We start from the raw sequence: 19,061 nt of genomic DNA, 5'->3' as shown, positions 1-19,061 counted from the left end.
CCGCGTACCGCAAAAAAAAAAAAAAAAAAGAATGCCCATAATATCCCCAGATAAGAAGAAATTAGATAGGTTAAAGAGAGGAAGAAAGACATTCTGGGAAGGACAAATAGCATGAAGCAAGGGTAAGTGGTAGGTAGGAATGCACACCTGCCTGTCCTAATCTTTTTTAAATTAAAAAAAAAAAATTTCTTTTAAAATTTTTTTTTTTTTTTTTTTTACCATACCGCACAGCACATGGGATCTTACTTCCCTGGCTAGGGATCACATCCATGCCCCCTGCATTGGAAGCACAGAGTCTCAACCACTGGACCGCCAAGGAAGTCCCCTGCCTATCCTCACTCCCAGTCTTGGGAGTGAGACAGAAAGGGGAGAGAACTAACATTTTTTGAGTATCAGCTTCCAGTAATGCTGGGTTAGATAATTCCAACCAACTTTCCTACTGAGGGCAACTAATAAAGCTGAGCAAAATATTAAAATGTCTGCTTGAAGGCACTGGAGAGCTAACAAAGTGAAGAATCACTTGCCCAGGATCTGGGAGGAGATGGAAATCCAGAATGGTGAGCTCAGCCTTTGGCATAGCTTTTGTCCTGGGGTTGTTTGCCACTCCAGAAGGGGAGAATGAGAGACTCAGCAGTGTTGTAGACAGCCTCAAGGGACTTGGGAGACCAGAATTGGAGCCCATGGTCTCAAGAGTGGTAGCCCTGATAAACCCCCTTGTCTTTGGGTTGGGAACCCTGAAGGTTTGTACCATAGGATTAAGGGAACCAGAAGCAAATTACCCTCACGGGGGTTGAGGCTTAACTCTGAGTTACCTGGGTGACCAAGAAATATCTCAGTCCTTGAAATCAGATTAAGGTGGTTCAAGATACCTTGCTCCCAAGCATCTGGAGGATGATAACATCATCTAAAGCCACAAATTATTTTTGAAAAATGTTTCAAATATAATGTTCAGCACCTAAATGAAGATAACCAGGCACACAAAGAGAGGAAAACGTGAAAAAGGGGACTTGCCCAGCAGCCCAGTGGTTAGGACTCAGCACTTTCACGGCTGTGGCCCTGGGTCAATCCCTGGTTGGAGAACTAAGATCCTGCAAGCTGCGTATTATGGCAAAAAAAAAAAAAAAAAAAAAGAAACATGAAAAAGAGCTAGCAAAAACAGCAGACAATATATTCCAACTTTTGGAATTATCAGACATGAACTATTAAAACTAAAACTATACATTCTATATTCAAGAAGATAAAAAGGCAAGATTGAAGATTTCAGCAGAGAACTAGAAACTATAAAAAGTGGCAAAGACTTTAAAATGAACCAACTAGAAATCCAGAACTAGAGAATACAGTAACGAATGTTAAATTAGTTATCGTGGTTATGGTAGTTCCAGTTCTGGATAAGATGGAGTAAATACCATCCACCCTGTATCTCCCACTGAATGCAACTAAAAACTTGGGCCAGATGCATGGTGCAGCTACTTGATGACTTTTTTTAAAAAATATATTTATTTTATGTATTTATTGTTGGCTGCGTTGGGTCTTTGTTGCTGTGCGGGTCTCCTTGTGGTGAGCGGGGTCTACTCTTCGTTGCAGTGTGTGGGCTTCTCATTGCGGTGGCTTCTCTTGTTGCAGAGCACGGGCTCTAGGCGCGCGGGCTTCGGTTGTTGTGGCTTGCTGGCTCCAGAGCGCAGCCTCAGTAGTTGTGGCGCACGGGCTCTAGAGCACAGGTTCAGTAGTTGTGGCCCAGGGGCTTAGTTCCTCCGCGGCATGTGGGCTCTTCCAGGGCTCGAACCCATGTCCCCTGAATTGGCAGGCGGATTTTTAACCACTGCACCACCAGGGAAACCCTACTTGATGACTTTGATAAGCAAATAGTAGCAGACAGACTGAGGAATAAGACCAGAATTAAGTACCACTGATTCAGCAGTATTTACCCTTAAAAAAAATCTAGTATTACCTGGCCTGGTCTTAATGCAATCAGAAACTCAGAAGTAAGCATCAGGATGAACAGAGAGAGCTTTAGGAGAAGCCCTTTTGAACAGGCTTGAGGAATAGGAGAGGAATCTCCTGGTAGTGACAGTAGCAGAGACCACAGGGGTCTAAAACTTTGAGGGAGGACTGGAAAAGGGAATCCTAGGGACCCAGAAAGTAAAGGGTAGATCATACACAGGAAGAAGTTTGGGAAAGTGACTTCATAAGCTGTTTATAAAGTCCTGGGTTTATTCTCACGCTGTTCATGCATGGATCTGGTTCTGAACATTGTATCAAAAAGAACTAAGAGGCCATCATCCAAGTCCCAGACTGGCCACTGGGTGGCACACACACAGGACAGATCTGAATAGCACTGCAAAGACTTTGAAAATGGAACTGACACTGAAACTACAACCTCAGAATGTTGAATGGAACTTGCAGCCTGAACACAACCAAGTAGAGTGTCTGCTAAGACAAAAATATTAACGTTCTCTATAGGATTTATATAAGAAACCAGAATCTCATAATATTCAAAATGTACCGGATATAGTAAGTATTATTTGGCATATGAGAAGATCAGGAAAATCTCAACTTGCATGGGAAAAGGCAGTTAAAGAATGCCAGTGTCAAGATGGCAGATATGTTGGAATTATCTGACTTAAAAGCAGTGGCAAAAAGTAAGGTTGAACACTCTGGAAATAAGTGGAAAGATAGAAAGTCTTGGCAAAGAAATACAAGATATAAAGAACAAATTGTTCATTTTAGAACTGAAAAATAAAATAACTGAAATAAAAAAGACTTGCTTGTTGGGCACAACAGAAGAATGAGGACAATAGGGAAAAAGTCAGTGCACTTTGAAGATAGGTCAATCAAAAGTATTCAATCTGAATAACAGAGAGAAAAAGACATGAACAGAGCTTCAAGGATCTGTGGTGCAATATCAAAATGTCTAACATTCATGTCATTGGATACCCAGAAGGAGAGAAGAGAGTATGGTGCAGAGAAAATATATGAAGAAATAATGGCTGAAAACTTCCCAAATTTGGCAAAAAAACCCCCACAAACTTACAGATCAAGAAGTTCAGCAAACCCCAAATAAGAAACACCCACAGAATTCCATGCCAGGGAACAGCATAGTCAAATTGCTGAGAACTGAAGACAACAACAGCAATAAAATCTTGAAAGTAGTCAGAGAAAAAACGATGCACTATTTATAGGGGAACAATAACTTGAATGACTGCAGATTTCTCATCAGAAACAATGGAGGTTAAAAAGGAAGTGAAATAATATTTTTTAACTGCTGAAAGAAAATGCTTTTCAATCTATAATTCTACATTCAGCAAACATATCTTTTAGTATTGAAGGTGAAATAAAGACATTCCAAGATAAAGGGAAACTAAGAGAATACAGTACTAGCAGACCTGTTCTAAAAGAATTGCTAAAGTAAATTTTTCAGACAAAGGGAAATGATACAAGGAATCTTGTAAATACCTGGGTAAACATAGTAGATTATTCTTCTCTTCTTTTTTTAAATTTATTTATTTATTTATTTGGCTGCGTTGGGTCTTCATTGCCGTGCGCAGGCTTTCTCTAGTTGCGGCGAGCAGGGGCTACTCTTCGTTGTGGTGTGCGGTCTTCTTGAATTCTTTAAAAAATGTTTGAAGGTAAAAAGTACAGATTATAACATTGTCTGCTAAAGTTTTTAATGTATGTAAATGTAACATATAAAGAGGGAGAGGGTAAAGGGACCTATGTGGTGGTAAGATTACTACATTTCACTTGCAGTGGTAAGATGTTGACTCTAAGTAGACTGTGGGAAGTTAAGTGTATGTATTGCAAGCCCTAGAACAATAATTAAAATACAAAGAAATATAGTAAACATCACAATATGTAAATTAAAGTGGAATACTAAAAATTTTCAAATAATCTACAAGAAAACTGGAAAGGGGAAACAGGAAGAAATAACAGAGGGAACAAATAGAAAATAAATAATAAAATAATTGATGTAAATTCAAACGTATAAATAATTATATTAAATATAAGTAGTCTAAACACATGAAGTAAAAGACAGAGATTGTGAGACTGGATCAAAAAAAAAAATTCCCAACTCTATACTTTTTAAAAGAAATTGACTTCAATTCCAATGATATAGGTAGGTTAAAAGTAAAATAATAGAAAATATATACAATGCAAACACTAATCAACTGAAAACTGGACTGGCCATATTAATATCAGGCAAAGCAGACTTCAGAGCAAAGAAAATTACCAGGGAAAAATAGTGAAGTACATAATAATAAAAGAATCAATTCAAGAAAATGAAAATGAGTTTGCCCCTAACAACAGAGCTTCAAAATACATGAAGAAAAACTGGCAGAACTGAAAGGAGAAATAAACAAATCAACAATTATAGTTGGAGACTTTAACACGCCTCTCAATAACCAATTGAACTAGTAAACAGAAAATCAGTAAGAATAGAAAAGAACTGAATAGCTTTATCAACTAACTGGATCTAATAGACACACAGCATACTCCACATAACAACAACAGAATACTCATTCATTTCACGGGCATATAAAACATTCACTAGAATAGATCATATCCTGGATCATAAACAAACCTTAACAAATATAAAATATTTGAAATAATACAAAGTATGTTCTCTGACAAAAATGAAATTAAACTAGAAATCAGTGACAGAGGATAATAGGAAAGTCTCCAAACACTTTTAAATTAAATATCACACTTTTATGTGTCAGAGAGGAAGATCTTAAGGTCAATTGGGAAATATTTTGAACTGAATGAAAGTGAAAGTACAACATATCAAAATTTTAGATGCTGCTAAATCAGTGTCTTGAGGAAAATTTATAGCATTAAATATTTATATTAGAAAAGAAGGTCTGAAATCAATACTCTAAGCTCTCATATTGATAAACTAGAAAAGGAAGAACAAAACTAACCCAAAGCAAGCAGAAGGAAGGGGAAAATAAGAGAAGAGTAAAAAATGAAATTGAAAACAGAAAAACTATGGAAAAAAATTAAACCAAAATCTTGTTATTTGAAAAGATCAATAATATTGATAAACCTCTAGCAAGACTCACAAAGAAAAAAAAAAATAAGAGAAGACACAAATTACCTGTATTCAGAATGAAAGAGGAGCTTGATTGTGGTGATCATTTCACAGTATATAGATATATCAAAACACAAGTTGTACACCTTAAATGTATACTGTTTTGTCAATTATACCTCAATAAAGCTCTTTAAAAAAAAGAATGAAAGGAGATATCACTAGTGACCCTGCAAGCATTAAAAGGATAATAAAGGACTATTATGGGAAAAAATGCACTCACAAATTCAACAACTTAGATGAAATAGAACAATTCTTAAAAAAAAAAAAACTACCAAAACTCATGTAAAAATGAAACAAGATAATTTGAATAACACTATGACTGTTAAGGAAATTGAATTTGTAATTTTAAATCTCCTCCCCCAAATCTTTAGGGCCACATGGTTTCACTGGAAAATTATACCAAACATTTAAAGATGATGAAGCCTCAGTATGAGCCCTGGGTCTGGGTTTCATCAAGGAAGTAGATTCCAGGTCCTTGACAATGCCCTGCTCCATCCCTGTTAAGCCCCTGGCTTTGTATCCTGCTTCTCCAAACCAGCACTCTCTCCTCTTAGAGGGTTACAAGCCATAGTACTTGCCATTCAGTGGGTCATTCCTGTGAACCTCCTATGTGCCTCGGTCTGTGAAGGATGCAAAGGTGATTCAGACTGGTTCCTTAATCTCAAAAATTTTACAGAGAAGACAGAAAGACAGGATGGAAAATTAAAACTGCTAATGTTCTTTGTAATGAAAAAGCCCACAGAGAACCAGATAGGTTCACCCCAGCTCACACAGTTTTTTATTTTTAAGAAATACATGACATTCCTCCTCACTTCTCCATACAGTTCCAGATGCAGACACACACCCCCACCCCACACAGTGTTTAGAGAGGTCAGTCTTTATAGTTATTGCACACCAAGTCTAACCCTGGGCCTGTGCTGAGCCCTCTTTGAAAGGGAAGAGTTCACAGATTAGCAGGTGACACGTGCATAACTGCCACAGAGAATGAGGGTATAATAATAGAATTAGGTACATTTGCCATGGGTACATAGGATAAGAAGCCACGTACGTTTTGGGGGGTGGAGAAGGGAACTCAGAAGTCTTCTAAAACGAGAAGAAACTTGAGTGAGGTCTTCAGGGAAAAGAAGGAGGAGTTCTTCAGGTGAGCAATGAGAAGGCTGAGAATGTCCAGCAGAGAAAAACAAAGTGGTTATAAAATAGCACAGTAATCAGCATGGTACGCTAGTGTTGTTGGATGGAGGGACCCAAGAGATGAGGCTGGAGAGACAGACCTGGGTTCTCTGCTGAAGGACAGCCCTCACTGATCACACAAGGGCCTATTTACTTATGCATTTTCATTCTTAATTGGATTTTGTTAAATATGTGTCATAGGCACATGGTATAAAATCCAAAAAGTATAAAAAGTATTTAGAGAATATTAGATCTTCACCCTTTCCCTACCGCCACCACCCCATCCCTCTTCCTGAAATAAGTTGCCATAACTGGTATCTTGGGCATCCTTCCAGAGCTATCTTCTGTACATTTACAAATATGCGTCTCTGTATTTTCCACATAAAGGTGGCATATGATACTTTCTGTCCTATACCTTGCTTTTTTATTTGGGTATTTATTTTATTTATTTGAGGTGTGGATGTACCATAATTCATTGGATCAATCCTGTATTGATGTAATTTAGACATTTTCTAGTCTTTTGCTATTATAAACCATGATGCAACGAGTATCCTTGTATATATGTCAATTTGCACATGAAAGTATATCTATAGGGTAAATTCCTAGGAGTGGAACTGTTGGGTCAAAGAGTATAAGTATTTTTAGTTTTGCTAGATAATGCCAAATTACTATCCATAGAGGCTGTGCTGATGCCTGTTTCCCCATACCCTGCCGGGCAGGGAGTATTCTTAAACTTTTTGCTCTTTTAGGCTAGGGCTTTTAGGCTTTAGCCCGTAAGTGATGATAAGCTGCTGAGAGGCTTTTAAGGAGGGGAGTGTCACAATCAGATTTATTTTTTATTTTTGTATTATTATTTTTAATTTATTTATTTTTGGCTGTGTTGGGTCTTTGTTGCTGCATGCAGACTTTCTCTAGTTGCAGCAAGCGGGCATTACTCTTTGTTGTGGTGCATGGGCTTCTCATTGCGGTGGCTTCTCTTGTGGAGCTGGGGCTCTAGGCACGCAGGCTTCAGTAGTTGTGGCACGCAGGCTCAGTAGTTGTGGTGCACGGGCTTAGTTGCTCCGTGGCATGTGGGATCTTCCCGGACCAGGGCTCGAACCCATGTCCCCTGCATTGGCAGGCGGATTCTTAACCACTGCACCACCAGAGAAGTGCCCAGATTTATATTTTAGAAAGATCACTTGGGCTGCATATTTGGCAGAGGCAAAGACTAGAGTCACGGATACCAATTAGGAGGCTTTACTATAGTCCAGGCAAGATAGAATTGTTGGCAGCTTAGATTAGGGTGTTGGCAGTGGAGACAGAGAGGAGGGAATGGATATTGAGATACTGAAGAAGCAGGTTCAGTAGGACTCAGGGACTGATCAGTCTGCGGGTGAGGGGGAGTGAAGACAGCTTTAATCAAAAGTTCTGTTCACGTGAGCCTTGTGTGTAAAGTCAGCATTTTCTTTGTAAATGTATAGATCTCATGTCCATATTAATATTTTCTAATCCTGGGACTTCCTTGGTGGTACAGTGGTTAAGATTCTGCACTCCCAATGCAGGGGGCCCAGGTTCAATCCCTGGTCAGGGAACTAGATCCCGCATGCCGCAACTAAGACCCAGTGCAGCCAAATAAATAAATAAATATTAAAAATATATTTCTTAATCCTAGAATATCAGAAGTTAAAAAAAGGTTCTAATATATTCCTAAGTGCTGTTTGTTGGCTCCAAGGTTTTTTTATTTTTTTTTAATTATTTTTTAAATTTTATTTTTGGCTGCATTGGGTTTTTGTTGTTGTGCGCGGGCTTTTCTCTAATTGCGGTGAGCACGGGCTTCTCATTGCGGTGACTTCTCTTGTTGCAGAGCAGGGGCTCTAGGCACACGGGCTTCAGTAGTTGTGGCACACGGGCTCAGTAGTTGTGGCTCGCAGGTTCTAGAGCGCAGGCTCAGTAGTTGTGGTGCATGGGCTTAGTTGCTCCGTGGCATGTGGGATCTTCCTGGACCAGGGCTTGAACCCATGTCCCGTGCATTGGCAGGTGGATTCTTAACCACTGCACCACCAGGGAAGCCCAGCTCCAAGGTGTTTTTGTTCGTGTCTTACTGGCTCTCAGAGAAGTTGGAGGAGCGTTTTTACTAACATTCTTCGGTCAGTGAGACTTATATTTGATGGCTCCTGTTATTCACCAGACTCTTCTGTATTTTTCGTATTCATACCATTCATTCAGAATTCCATACGCAGCAAAGTAACTTTAAATTCTATACTTAATTTAAATATAATTTAATTAAATACATATTAAGGTCTCATACGTTCCGTTTGCTTTGGTTTTGTGTGTGGTTCTTCTGATACTTAGAAATATTTGTACGTAGTAATTTATAACTTAAATTTTATGTCATATCATCCATAATTTTATCTGTTTAGTCAGTGTGTTTTACTTTTTTATGATGAGCAGTGATCGTGCTTCCACTTCCTCCCTACCGTTTTTCCCTTTCATTTTCTATCTCCTATTATCCCAAAGTTTTATTTCTAAGTGACTGTCTTTGTATAATTGAATATGCTGTATTTCTGTTACCTGGGTTTTCAGCTTTGAGTCATGCCTTTGATTCCTGGCTTGTATAAGTGATACAATTAAGGCATTTAACTCCACTTGTCATCTTCTTCCCCCTTCCCCTTCTGTGGTAGTTGTATCATTTCTGCATTGTCAGGGCATAAACACTGACATTCTGATCTGCCACTCTAAACTTTTTTGGTTTTAGCCTTGGTTCTATGGTTAAATATATGTTCAGCGTTCACCATCAATTCTTCTGCTGTGGTTTCCCCAGTCATCTTTTGGTTGACCAAAGTTTGTTCTCCAGTAGTTTCCTCCAGGGCCACGGAACACTATTCCCTAAGTTCTCGTATGTTCAAAATCTATTTTCTTAGCAATTTTCATGTATTTTTGCTCATGTTTTTTGAGAACTGCCTCCGGTAGGCTGCTCCACTGTTCTTTTCCTGACTGTTGGACGTTTCCCTTGTATGTCTTCTGCTTGATTTCCACCCAGTCCTCCATGATCCTACAGCTCTTGCAACCTCCCAGAGTTTCACCTATCTGCTTTTGGCAATCCTTCCCATTTTTTTTTTTTTTTTTTGAGACTGTAGGTTTTATTAGCCTCCATTTCCACTAACAATGGAATTTGCTTTGATTTTTCTTGTTTACTTAGTTGGTTTTGATTATATCCAACATGAAAAGAGGCAACTTACTGTTTTATGCCAGGATGTTTAGATAGAAGGTCCTTTAATTATATTTAAATGTGTGACCATATAGTGTAACAACAAAGAGCATGAGATTTGAAGCTAGACACACCTGGCTTCTAAACTAAACTCTACCGCTTACTATCTGATAATGGACAAACCATATTCCTTCTTTGACCATCAGTGTTCTTATCTCTAAAATAGAGATGATTCTTGCAACTATTTGGTATTGTTGTGAGGAGCGAGGTAATACATATGTGATAAATAGGGGCCTAGCATGGTGTTTTGCAAATAGCGGGTGTTCAGAAGGGTAACGTTATAATGTTTCACGGATCTCCTGGCATAGGTGTCATTCGTAATGACTTTAACCCTCTCTGGATGGCATTTTGTAATTGCCACTCACTCAGCATTAATGATGATGCTGTCCCTGATGCTATCAAGGAGACCCCCTGGCACTCTCCCACTTCACTCATAATTCTATCCAGGACAGTTAGTGCCACAAGAGAGGGACGGATTGACTGCTCGGAGGCCCTGGGGAGAGGACACTCTCCTCCGAATGGCAGGGTTGAGGGGTGGGGTAGCACGTCATCAGGGGCTGTCAGGAGAGGCAAAATTTCTTCGGGGAGAGTTGGGGAGGGCCAGAGCTAGACCTGGATTCTGAATATTCCCTGGTGTAGACTCTGGGATCAGGGATTGGGTGGGTGGGCTTGGGACTCTGTCACCCCCAGCAGGCCTGAGAAACTCGGTGGCAGGATTCTCATCATGGCAGTTCTGGATGAGGTCAGAGGAGGCTGGGATGTTGGATTGGAAAGAGATCCTAAGGCATGTGCAGTTAAGTTCTTGCTTCTGTCCATGTGTTCTCAGGTCCAGGAGTCCCAGGCAACCATGGCTCCTACCACATTGGCCAGCAGCAGCTCTGATACGGTCTCTGCTGGTTGCAGCACCTCCAGAAGTCAGGACATCATTGAGCCCATGGACACAGAAACCCAGGAGGACAGGAGAGCATCTGCTGATCAGAACACTGGAGGCAAGAAGAATACAGAGATGGATAGGAAGATGCAGGTGGATGGGAGGACACAGGGAGATGGAACACAAACCACCCAGAGGACACAGGCAGATAGGAAGACACAGGTGGATGTTGTGACACAAGAAAGTGAGAGGTCAGAGTCAGGCAGGAATTCCCAGGAGGACGTGATGGCACAAGGAAAGGTGGGGACCCAGGCAGATGAGAGGACACAGGCAGACAGAAGGGTGCAGGAAGACAAGGGGACATGGTCAGAGGGGAGCATTCCCACAGCTGTGAAATGTTGGTCAGAGAAGGCGTCCATGACCGGTATCAGCCCACAGTCCAGGGCCCCCAAACGCCCACCTTCAGAGGATCCTAGGTCCCCTCAGATTATTGAATGCTTTGAACAGACCCCAGAAGAGTTCTCCGTCCCAGACAAACCTGAGTTTATGCTCAGACCTGACGAGGCAGCAGGAACGGCCTCCGGGAGCCGTGAGGAAACTGTGCCAGGTGCCCTGGCGGGGGGCCTCACACGCGGGGCACAGCTGCCTCCTGAGGGCAGTTTGGAGCAGGTGGGAGGAGAGAGATATCGAGGGCCGGAGCAGTCGGGTCCAGTTAAGGACAAGGCCGAGGAGGGCCTGTCCCAGGGCCCCAAGCAGGAACAGCCGGGAGAATTGCTGCCTGTGGATCTGGGTGGCTGTCCTTCAGCGGGCCTGAGCCCCCAGGTGCCCACTCTGCCCTCTCTTCCTGGGGCTGGCCTGACGGATAACTCACAGCAGCGGCTGCCCAGCACCCCGGCTTCTCAGCACATGAGCACAGCTGCCTTCCTACCCTCTGGGGACAAGGCCTCGCTGAGTTCTGCCCCCCCACTGCACCTGGGGCTGGGCACCCCCAGCCAGAGTCACCCGCCAGGAACCAGGGCAGCAGACGCTGAGGGGGCCTGCGCCAAGGTGTCCGGTATGGAAGGGAGGACTTCAGGCCCCCAGACTTGTGACCCTGGCCTCATAGACTCCCTGAAGAGCTACTTGCTCCTGCTGCTGAAGCTATCCAGCTCAGAGACGAGTGGCAGGGGCCCAGGGGCCCAGGAGGAAGCTGCTGCTGGGGATCAGGCACCCTCACCCTCTCTGGCCCCCACCGTGGAAGTGGCCGGTCTGAGTCCCCGGACGTCACGGCGCATCCTGGAGCGTGTGGAGAACAACCGTCTGGTGCAGAGCGCGCAGACTCTGCTGCTGAGCCCCTGTACCTCCCGCCGCCTCACTGGCCTCCTGGACCGCGAGGTGCAGGTTGGCTGTCAGGCCCTGGCTGCTGCCCGGTGCCCTGGCCCCAGCCCCCTCTCTGTCCCTGCCATCGTGGTAGGTGAGGAGGAAGGCCCCGGGGTGGCCTCAGGAGGATCCAGTGAAGGTGAGGGAGAGGTTTCCCTTGAGGGGCCTGGCCTCCTGCCGACCTCCCAGGAGAGCGGCATGGGTGGGCCGCTGGGGGGCGTGGGTGGACAGGCAGCCCCTGGGCAGGGACTGCTGTCAGCAGAGAGCAGAGCCCAGGAACCCTTCCGAGAGGAGGACATCCCAGGGGAAGCTCTGACAGATCTCCCCGCAGCTACGCCCGAGGAACTGGCTCTGGGGGCCCGGAGGAAGAGGTTTCTCCCTAAGGTCAGAGCAGCAGGAGATGGGGAGCCAACCAAGCCCGAAGAAAGGGAGAGCCCCTCGGGTTCCCCCCGGAGGCCCCGGAAGGGCCTTGCACCGGGGCCCCTGGGGAGTCCAGGGCGGGAGAAACGTTCCCCTACTCAGGGCAGAAAGGCAGACCTGCTGGAGGTGCCGCGGGCAGAGGAGGAGCCGGCAGCAGGGGCCCTGGGCTCCAGCCCCAGAGCCAGCAACCTGGAAGCAGAGCTGGCCCTGGAGGAAGGCAAGCAGGGCACTCCAGCCAAGCCAAGGAGAGCCAAAGACCTGCTAAAAGGTGAGCAACAGGTACGGCTTCCCAGGAGCGGGCTGCCCGGAGCAGGGCCCTGCTGGGGTAACCCTGCCTGCTAGAGGTTTAGCGTACCTCTGTAAAGGGTATTCTTACGTAATAATCCCGCAGGCTTTGGAATCGGAAAGGCTGCTTGGAGTTGGAAATAGTACCAACTTTGTAACATTGTGAGGGTTACATGGGATAGAATAAATCAAGTATTCAGCACAGGGCCTGGCTTCAATAGTATCCTAGCTCTACCATCATCATCACCACCGTAACCGCCTTTTTGCAGACCTGTCCCGCGAGTACAGAGTGGTATGGACAGGATTCGAACGCAGGGTCTTAGGTTTAGGAGCCTAGGCTGCAAACTGAAGTTCCTCTCTTGACTGCTGTCTGTGGCCTCAGCTGTGAGGCTCTCCCTGGCCTGGAGTGGAGGTGCCATACTATGTTCTTTCTAGCTAAGATGTGTGCTTTGAAGTCAGGGCAAAAGCCTCAGAGATACAGGTGGGACTCAAATGGGGGCTGTGTGGAGGCTTGAATCCTGTTTTCTCTCAGCCTGTGCCACCAAGGACACCCAGGGAAGCAGGGGTAGGGCCAGAGAGGGCACACGATGGAGGGGAAGTGGCTTGTTCCTCTCAACTGTGCCCCTGCTTCCAGCCCCACAGGTGATCCGGAAGATTCGGGTGGAGCAGTTTCCTGATGCCTCGGGCAGCCTGAAGCTCTGGTGCCAGTTTTTCAACATTCTTAGTGACTCAGTCTTGACATGGGCCAAGGATCAGCGCCCAGTGGGCGAGGTGGGCAGGAGGTAAGCCAGCTGGGTACCACCTCCACCTGACCTGGCTCCCTAATAAATTATAGCAACAATACTGTGGGGGAGATTGTCCCAGCACTTTGGATCTACCTCCTCATTTAATCCTCACAAGAACCCTATGAGGGAGATTCTAGTATTCCCATAGTGAAGGGGAGGACATTGAGGCTCAGAGGTATTAAGTCACTTGCCCAAAGTCACACAGCTAGTGCAGTCCTGACCTGTGTGATGCAGGCCCAGCTCTTCCCAGAGCTCTCAGAGACAGGGCTCACAGCATTCTCTGAGAGCGGGATCTGCGAAGCCTCAGGACCACAGGGTGGCCCTGGGCTGTGCCATGGTGATGGCCTCACGGAGAGGGTCTCCTCTCTGCAGTGCAGGGGATGAGGGGCCAGCGGCCCTGGCCATCGTGCAGGCGTCCCCCGTAGACTGTGGCGTGTATCGATGCACCATCCGCAACGAGCACGGCTCGGCCTCCACTGACTTCTGCCTCAGCCCCGAGGGTGAGTGTGAGCTCTGCCCCCCCTCCCCGGGGTCTCTGCCTGGCCCCCACTGGGGGTGGGGCGGGGAACAGTCGTCTTTGCAGAGGTGGAGCTGTCTCTGGGCAGACCTGCCTGAGGATAGCGGCTTTCTCTTCTCTTTCTCCACACAGTGCTGTCAGGATTCATCTCCAGAGAAGAAAGTCAAGGTAGGTGCCCCTCAGGGGGAGGAATGGGTGGGCCTGTGTCCCTACCCTGCTATCTACAGGGGCTCCTTTAAAGACTTGGAATCTGTTCTAAATGCCATGTTTACCTCCACATACAGCCACCCTTTGCCTCCTAGTTTAGGATATGGTTTGTGGAGGAGGATGGGGGAGGACAGCTGTTTCAGAAGATGAGGGGGGAGGAGGTGGCTAAGGGGACGTCCTACAAGGAGTTCATTCAGCCTGTGCCCTTTGCCCCTGTCAGAGCCCTTGATCAAGAGCAGGACTGCCCATTTGTCCCCCTGCCGGCTCCCTCCCCGGAGTTTCTCGCAGTGGTCTGTGGACTCCTGCCTTAGATTCACACGGGGAGCTTGCTGAAAATGCAGTTGGTTGAGCCCTACTGCAGGTGCTCTTAATCACAATCTCTGGGGTAGGACCTAACACAACTGCATGTCAGTAGATGCCCTGGTGATTGTGGTGCACCCCAAAGCTTGATAAGCATTTTAAAGGCTCAAATATTAGGGGAAGAGATGTATTGCTCCTGCAAAAGACACACTGAGGATTAGGACCGTGAAGGCGGCTGGTGATGGAAAGGTTTCTAGAGCTTCATTTGCCAACTAATACCTTAATTCTTTCCTTCGTTCACTTATTTACTCATTCATTCAACTAGTGCCTTTTGTTCAGTTATCAAATCAGATTTAATCAATATCAAATATAACCTCACCTAAAAACTAAAAAAGCCTAAAAACTTAGTAATAATACTTAATTGTCATCAAATATCCAATCAGATTTTCCCAACTTTCTCATAAGTGTTGGTTTATTTTAATTAGGAACCACTCAGTGCTTTTGGCTAACATAATCTCTTAAATCTATCAAATGTATAATAGTTCCTCCTCCCTCATTTGTTTTCCCTCCTTGCCATTTATTTGTCGAAGAATTTCTTACATTTTGGATTTTATTGATTATATCACCATTTAACATGTTGCTTCACTGATGTGCTTCCTCTAAACTGGTAATTAGCTTGAGATGCTTGCTCCAATTCAGGTGCAAATTTTGTGTGTGCGTGTGCATGCGTGTGTGTGTGTGTGTGTGTGTGTGTGTGTGTGTGAACATTTCACAGGTGTGCTGTGTATTTCCTTTGCATCCTATCTGGAGGCATGTGATGTCTGATTGTTTTAGTAATGTTAAGAATGATCACTGGGTTCATTCAGGTGTTTTCTGCCTGATCTATCCCTTTTAAACTTTAAAAAACTGTATCTGATATAACCCCTGTCATCATCTAGGGGTTTTAGCAGTCACTGATTATCACCTAAGTCCTTTATTTCATTAAGGTTTGCAACGTGGAGTATTTTAATTCTGTCATTTCTTCTTTATTCATTAGCTGAAATTTTTTGGAAAAGAAGAAATGGTTATTTGGTAATCCTGATACATATAGGTCCAACAGAAAATGAAGGAAAAAATACTTTCTTTTCCTCCTTGCTCTTACTAGATTTCAGAATAATGAGTTGGTGCCCTAACATCCTCCAAAGGTCACGAATGAGGGGTTTTTTTTCCAGAGGGAAGGGTTTTTTTTACTTATAATTATGAAAGTATGGATTTTTAACACATTTGAATGTTCAATACTTTGCAATTATTTTGCTGTTGTTGTTGGTAAGATTGTCTCATTTTTTGCCAGTAGAAGCCTCTTCAGGTTGGCTCTTGTGTCCTTTTGACAAGTTGCCAATTGTTTATGATACCTTACTTGCTTTCTGGTCCAGAGATGTTTCAGGTCAGTCTAGGACACTTCCTGCCCTAGACCTGGAATCAACCATTTCTTTAGGGAGTTCTGGTTCCTTTTAGTGGAAAATGGTATTTAGTGATCCCAATTTGAGCACTAGGAGTGCTCACTGCTACTGGATTTGTCTCACAAACTTTTTGTTTCAGTCAAACATGTCGGTTGACATGGAGTCATTTATTCATTTGATCAAAACACTGAATTCTAAAACAAAGTAATTCTGATATTCTGTATTGATTGCTGCTTCCTCAGAAAACCCCTGCTTTCCACAGACACTGGCTGAGCCCTTACTCTGCACACGTGAGCACTGTTGAATGACGGCGGTTTTACCAGATACAGTGTCTGCCCTCAGGAGGTCATAGTTCATAGGGCGCCTCCCACAAGTGCACACCCAAGGAGAAGTCATGGACAGAGTGGTGGGGTGCTACGGGTCCCACAGCAGTCGGGGGGGGAGCTTCTAGTTTTCCACATTTCTCCTGTTCCCCTTCAGTTGGAGAAGAGATTGAGATGACCCCCATGGTGTTTGCTAAGGGTCTGGCTGACACTGGCTGCTGGGGGGACAAGCTCTTTGGGCGCCTGGTGAGCGAGGAGCTACAAGGTGGTGGACACGGGTGTGGCCTTCGGAAGGCCTCCCAGGCCAAGGTCATCTACGGGCTGGAACCCATCTTCGAGTCAGGCCTCACGTGCATCATCAAGGTGTCCAGCCTGCTTGTGTTTGGGCCCAGCAGTGAGACTTCTCTCCTGGGCAGAAACTATGACGTCACCATCCAGGTACTGTCCCATCCCCCTGCCCCATCCTTCCACTCTCTCATCCCTCCCCTTCCCAGCCTGGGTCCTACTGGGAAGCCCAGTATGGAGGAGGAAGCCACCTTAGTCTCAGCTTTACCTCGACGAGAGCCTGAGATGTAGTCCAGGCTACATCTTTGGGGCCATAGTTTTCAAACGGTATTTTTCAGCAGAAAACTTTCTTCACTGCCCTCAAAGATATCTTTCACAGAAGCCTTATTTGGGACTTAAAAGGGGAGTGACTGTGGGCGGGGTCGGTACCTTGCTCTCCTGCAGTGGGGCCCCTGGGGCATTGCCATCTATCACTAGGGCTCCAGGAAGCACACTTTGAAAACCACTTTGAAAACAAGTCCAAAGCCTCTTGTTTTACAAATGAGAAAAATGAGGTGCAGAGTAGGGAGGAGGGTAGGAATGAACCCCACCTCCCCCAGGGCTGGAATCCTCCCTGCAGCCTCTAGCAGATGGCCTTCCCACTAAGAGCCAGGCAGATAGAGAACTGGGATGCTTCCTTGCTGATCAGAGTTGCTTCTCTTCAATCCACAGGGGTGCAAGATCCAGAACATGAGTCGAGAGTACTGCAAAATCTTTGCGGCTGAAGCCCGGGCTGCACCTGGCTTCGGGGACGTGCCTGAGTAAGTGCACAGGGAGGGGGCCGTGCAGTGTGCAGACCTGTTGACTTGAGCTTCTGCAGAGAACCATGATTTCACAGACTCCTGGGGGCCTCCTGAGTCATGGTCACGTGTAAATGGGCCCCCAGCTAACCCCATGCTCAGCTCAGTGGTTCCACAAAATCTAGAAATAAAGACCTCAAGATTCACTGCCCACTTTAGAAAAGCTTCTGCTCTGGTCTTCAGTCTCCTCCCACCCACCCTAATTCCCCACTCCTTTGCCCAGTTTTTGCTGATCGCAGGGTTTGGGCACAGCAGGTTCTGGGCCTCTCTGAAGGTGATGGGGTGGGCTAAAGCTTCCAGGCAAACTGGTCAGGATTCTAATGTGGTAGGTGGGCAGGGTCAGTGTGGGTTTTTGTAGGAGTCAGCTACACGTGGAAACTGTTTTCATTTTGAGACTTGGAACTTCAACTCTTGAGTATTAGGGTCTAGCTGGCATTGAGCACAGTCTGGTTGAATCCTCTCAGAGGTATTCCTTTCTGTTTGGCACTCACAGGTCTTAGTCCCTCACTCAAGCACAGAGGCCTCCTGGGGCTATAGCAGGGTTCAGTTCTAATCCCACTGACCTCAGAGAATGGAGGAGGCCACCATTTCCTTTCCTGAACTCAGGGTGGAACCCCCCTTCCTTGCTGTCCTTCAGGCTCAGAGCTGAGAGTTCTGTTCTTGGAAGGGCCTTCCTTTTGGATCCAAGAGTGTAGAATTGAGGTGGAGGGAGGAGCTCTCTGGGGCCGTACTTCCTGCTCACTGCAGGGTGACACTATGTTTAGGATCATCCCACTGTATCTGATCTACCGGCCTGCAAACAATATCCCATATGCTACCCTGGAGGAGGACCTGGGCAAGCCCATGGAGTCTTACTGTTCCCGGGAATGGGGCTTTGCTGCGGCTCCAGCAGCATCTAGCAGCTCTGAGGCCGTGCAGAAATGCCAGACCTTCCAGCACTGGCTGTATCTGTGGACAAATGGCAGCTTCCTTGTCACAGATTTGGCAGGTATGAGGGTGTGAGGTGTGCATGTACATGTGCAGGAGAGCATGCGGAGGGGCAGGGTCACAGTTCTCATTTACTAGTGTGCAGCGCACTTTTGCACATATTCTCCTTTGCTTTCACAGTAACCTTGTAAAGTGCGTTGGACAGGAACCACTTTGTATGCAGCGCTAATATATATCAGGGCTTCATGGAGCCTAGTCTATAACCGCAGTTGTATTTAAGGGAGTACACTCCAGGTTTCACTTAAAATTAAAAAAGAATTTACTTCAAAGACTGTTACATGGGACCTAATTCAAACCCCACAACCGCGTTTTCAAAATCTACCTTTCCTTCTTCCCTGCAGCTCTGCTGTGAACTTTCTTACTCTCTAACTTCCTAAACTCTCTCTTCCATCCCCGCACACGTAGCTTTGCAGTCTCCTCCTTCCCTGCTCCCCCCTCTGTCTTTGGTAGCTTTTTATTATGTAAACAAACTTAGTCTCTCTTGCTTCTTTTTAGTTTATTTCTATTTCTCCCATTACTCAGATTCTCCCCAACAAAGGAAGGCCAGCAAGCATGAATTCTCCTTCCTTCTTTGACCACTCCTCTCCAGGCCTACTCTCTGTAACCAGACAGGGCAGGGGAGAGGAAAAGATAAAATCCTCTCTACAGTGAGAGGACTGGAATGCTGCGAATATCACACACTATTACATTTTATCCCTGATGTAAATAAGTGAGAAAACCAAGGGCCAGAGATAGAAAACTGGCTTAAATGTGCTTTGCATTGGGGTTAAAGAATAAATATTAATACAATAAATATTGTATATACAACTCTATATATTGAAGGGAGGGGGGCTAGTAACACCTTAAACCATTATCATTCACTCTATTTGTTAACTCATAAATTTTTCTTTCCTTCCTTCCTTCCTTCCTTCCTTCCTTCCTTCCTTCCTTCCTTC

The 19,061-nt window shown here is 45.2% G+C and overlaps 1 protein-coding gene across 3 annotated transcripts in view; it reads left to right on the top strand.

The window, feature by feature from the left end:
• Positions 1 to 19,061, top strand: part of ALPK3 (alpha kinase 3) — a 57,524-nt gene that overhangs the window by 24,472 nt on the left and 13,991 nt on the right. For all 3 annotated transcript variants that reach the window (XR_003795921.1, XR_003795922.1, XM_029238031.1), the window contains exons 5-11: positions 10,336 to 12,427; positions 13,079 to 13,226; positions 13,602 to 13,729; positions 13,879 to 13,914; positions 16,173 to 16,453; positions 17,012 to 17,100; positions 17,904 to 18,127. Coding sequence is in view for 1 of the 3 variants with exons in the window: in XM_029238031.1 (XP_029093864.1) it covers positions 10,336 to 12,427; positions 13,079 to 13,226; positions 13,602 to 13,729; positions 13,879 to 13,914; positions 16,173 to 16,453; positions 17,012 to 17,100; positions 17,904 to 18,127 (2,998 nt within the window). In the remaining 2 variants the exon portion in view is untranslated. The remainder of the gene's footprint in view (positions 1 to 10,335; positions 12,428 to 13,078; positions 13,227 to 13,601; positions 13,730 to 13,878; positions 13,915 to 16,172; positions 16,454 to 17,011; positions 17,101 to 17,903; positions 18,128 to 19,061) is intronic.

The sequence above is a fragment of the Monodon monoceros genome, unplaced genomic scaffold (assembly GCF_005190385.1).
Source record: "Monodon monoceros isolate NGI ecotype Baffin Bay Population unplaced genomic scaffold, NGI_Narwhal_1 Super_Scaffold_21, whole genome shotgun sequence".
NCBI lineage: Eukaryota > Metazoa > Chordata > Mammalia > Artiodactyla > Monodontidae > Monodon > Monodon monoceros.
This window is presented reverse-complemented; position numbering and strand designations above follow the sequence as displayed.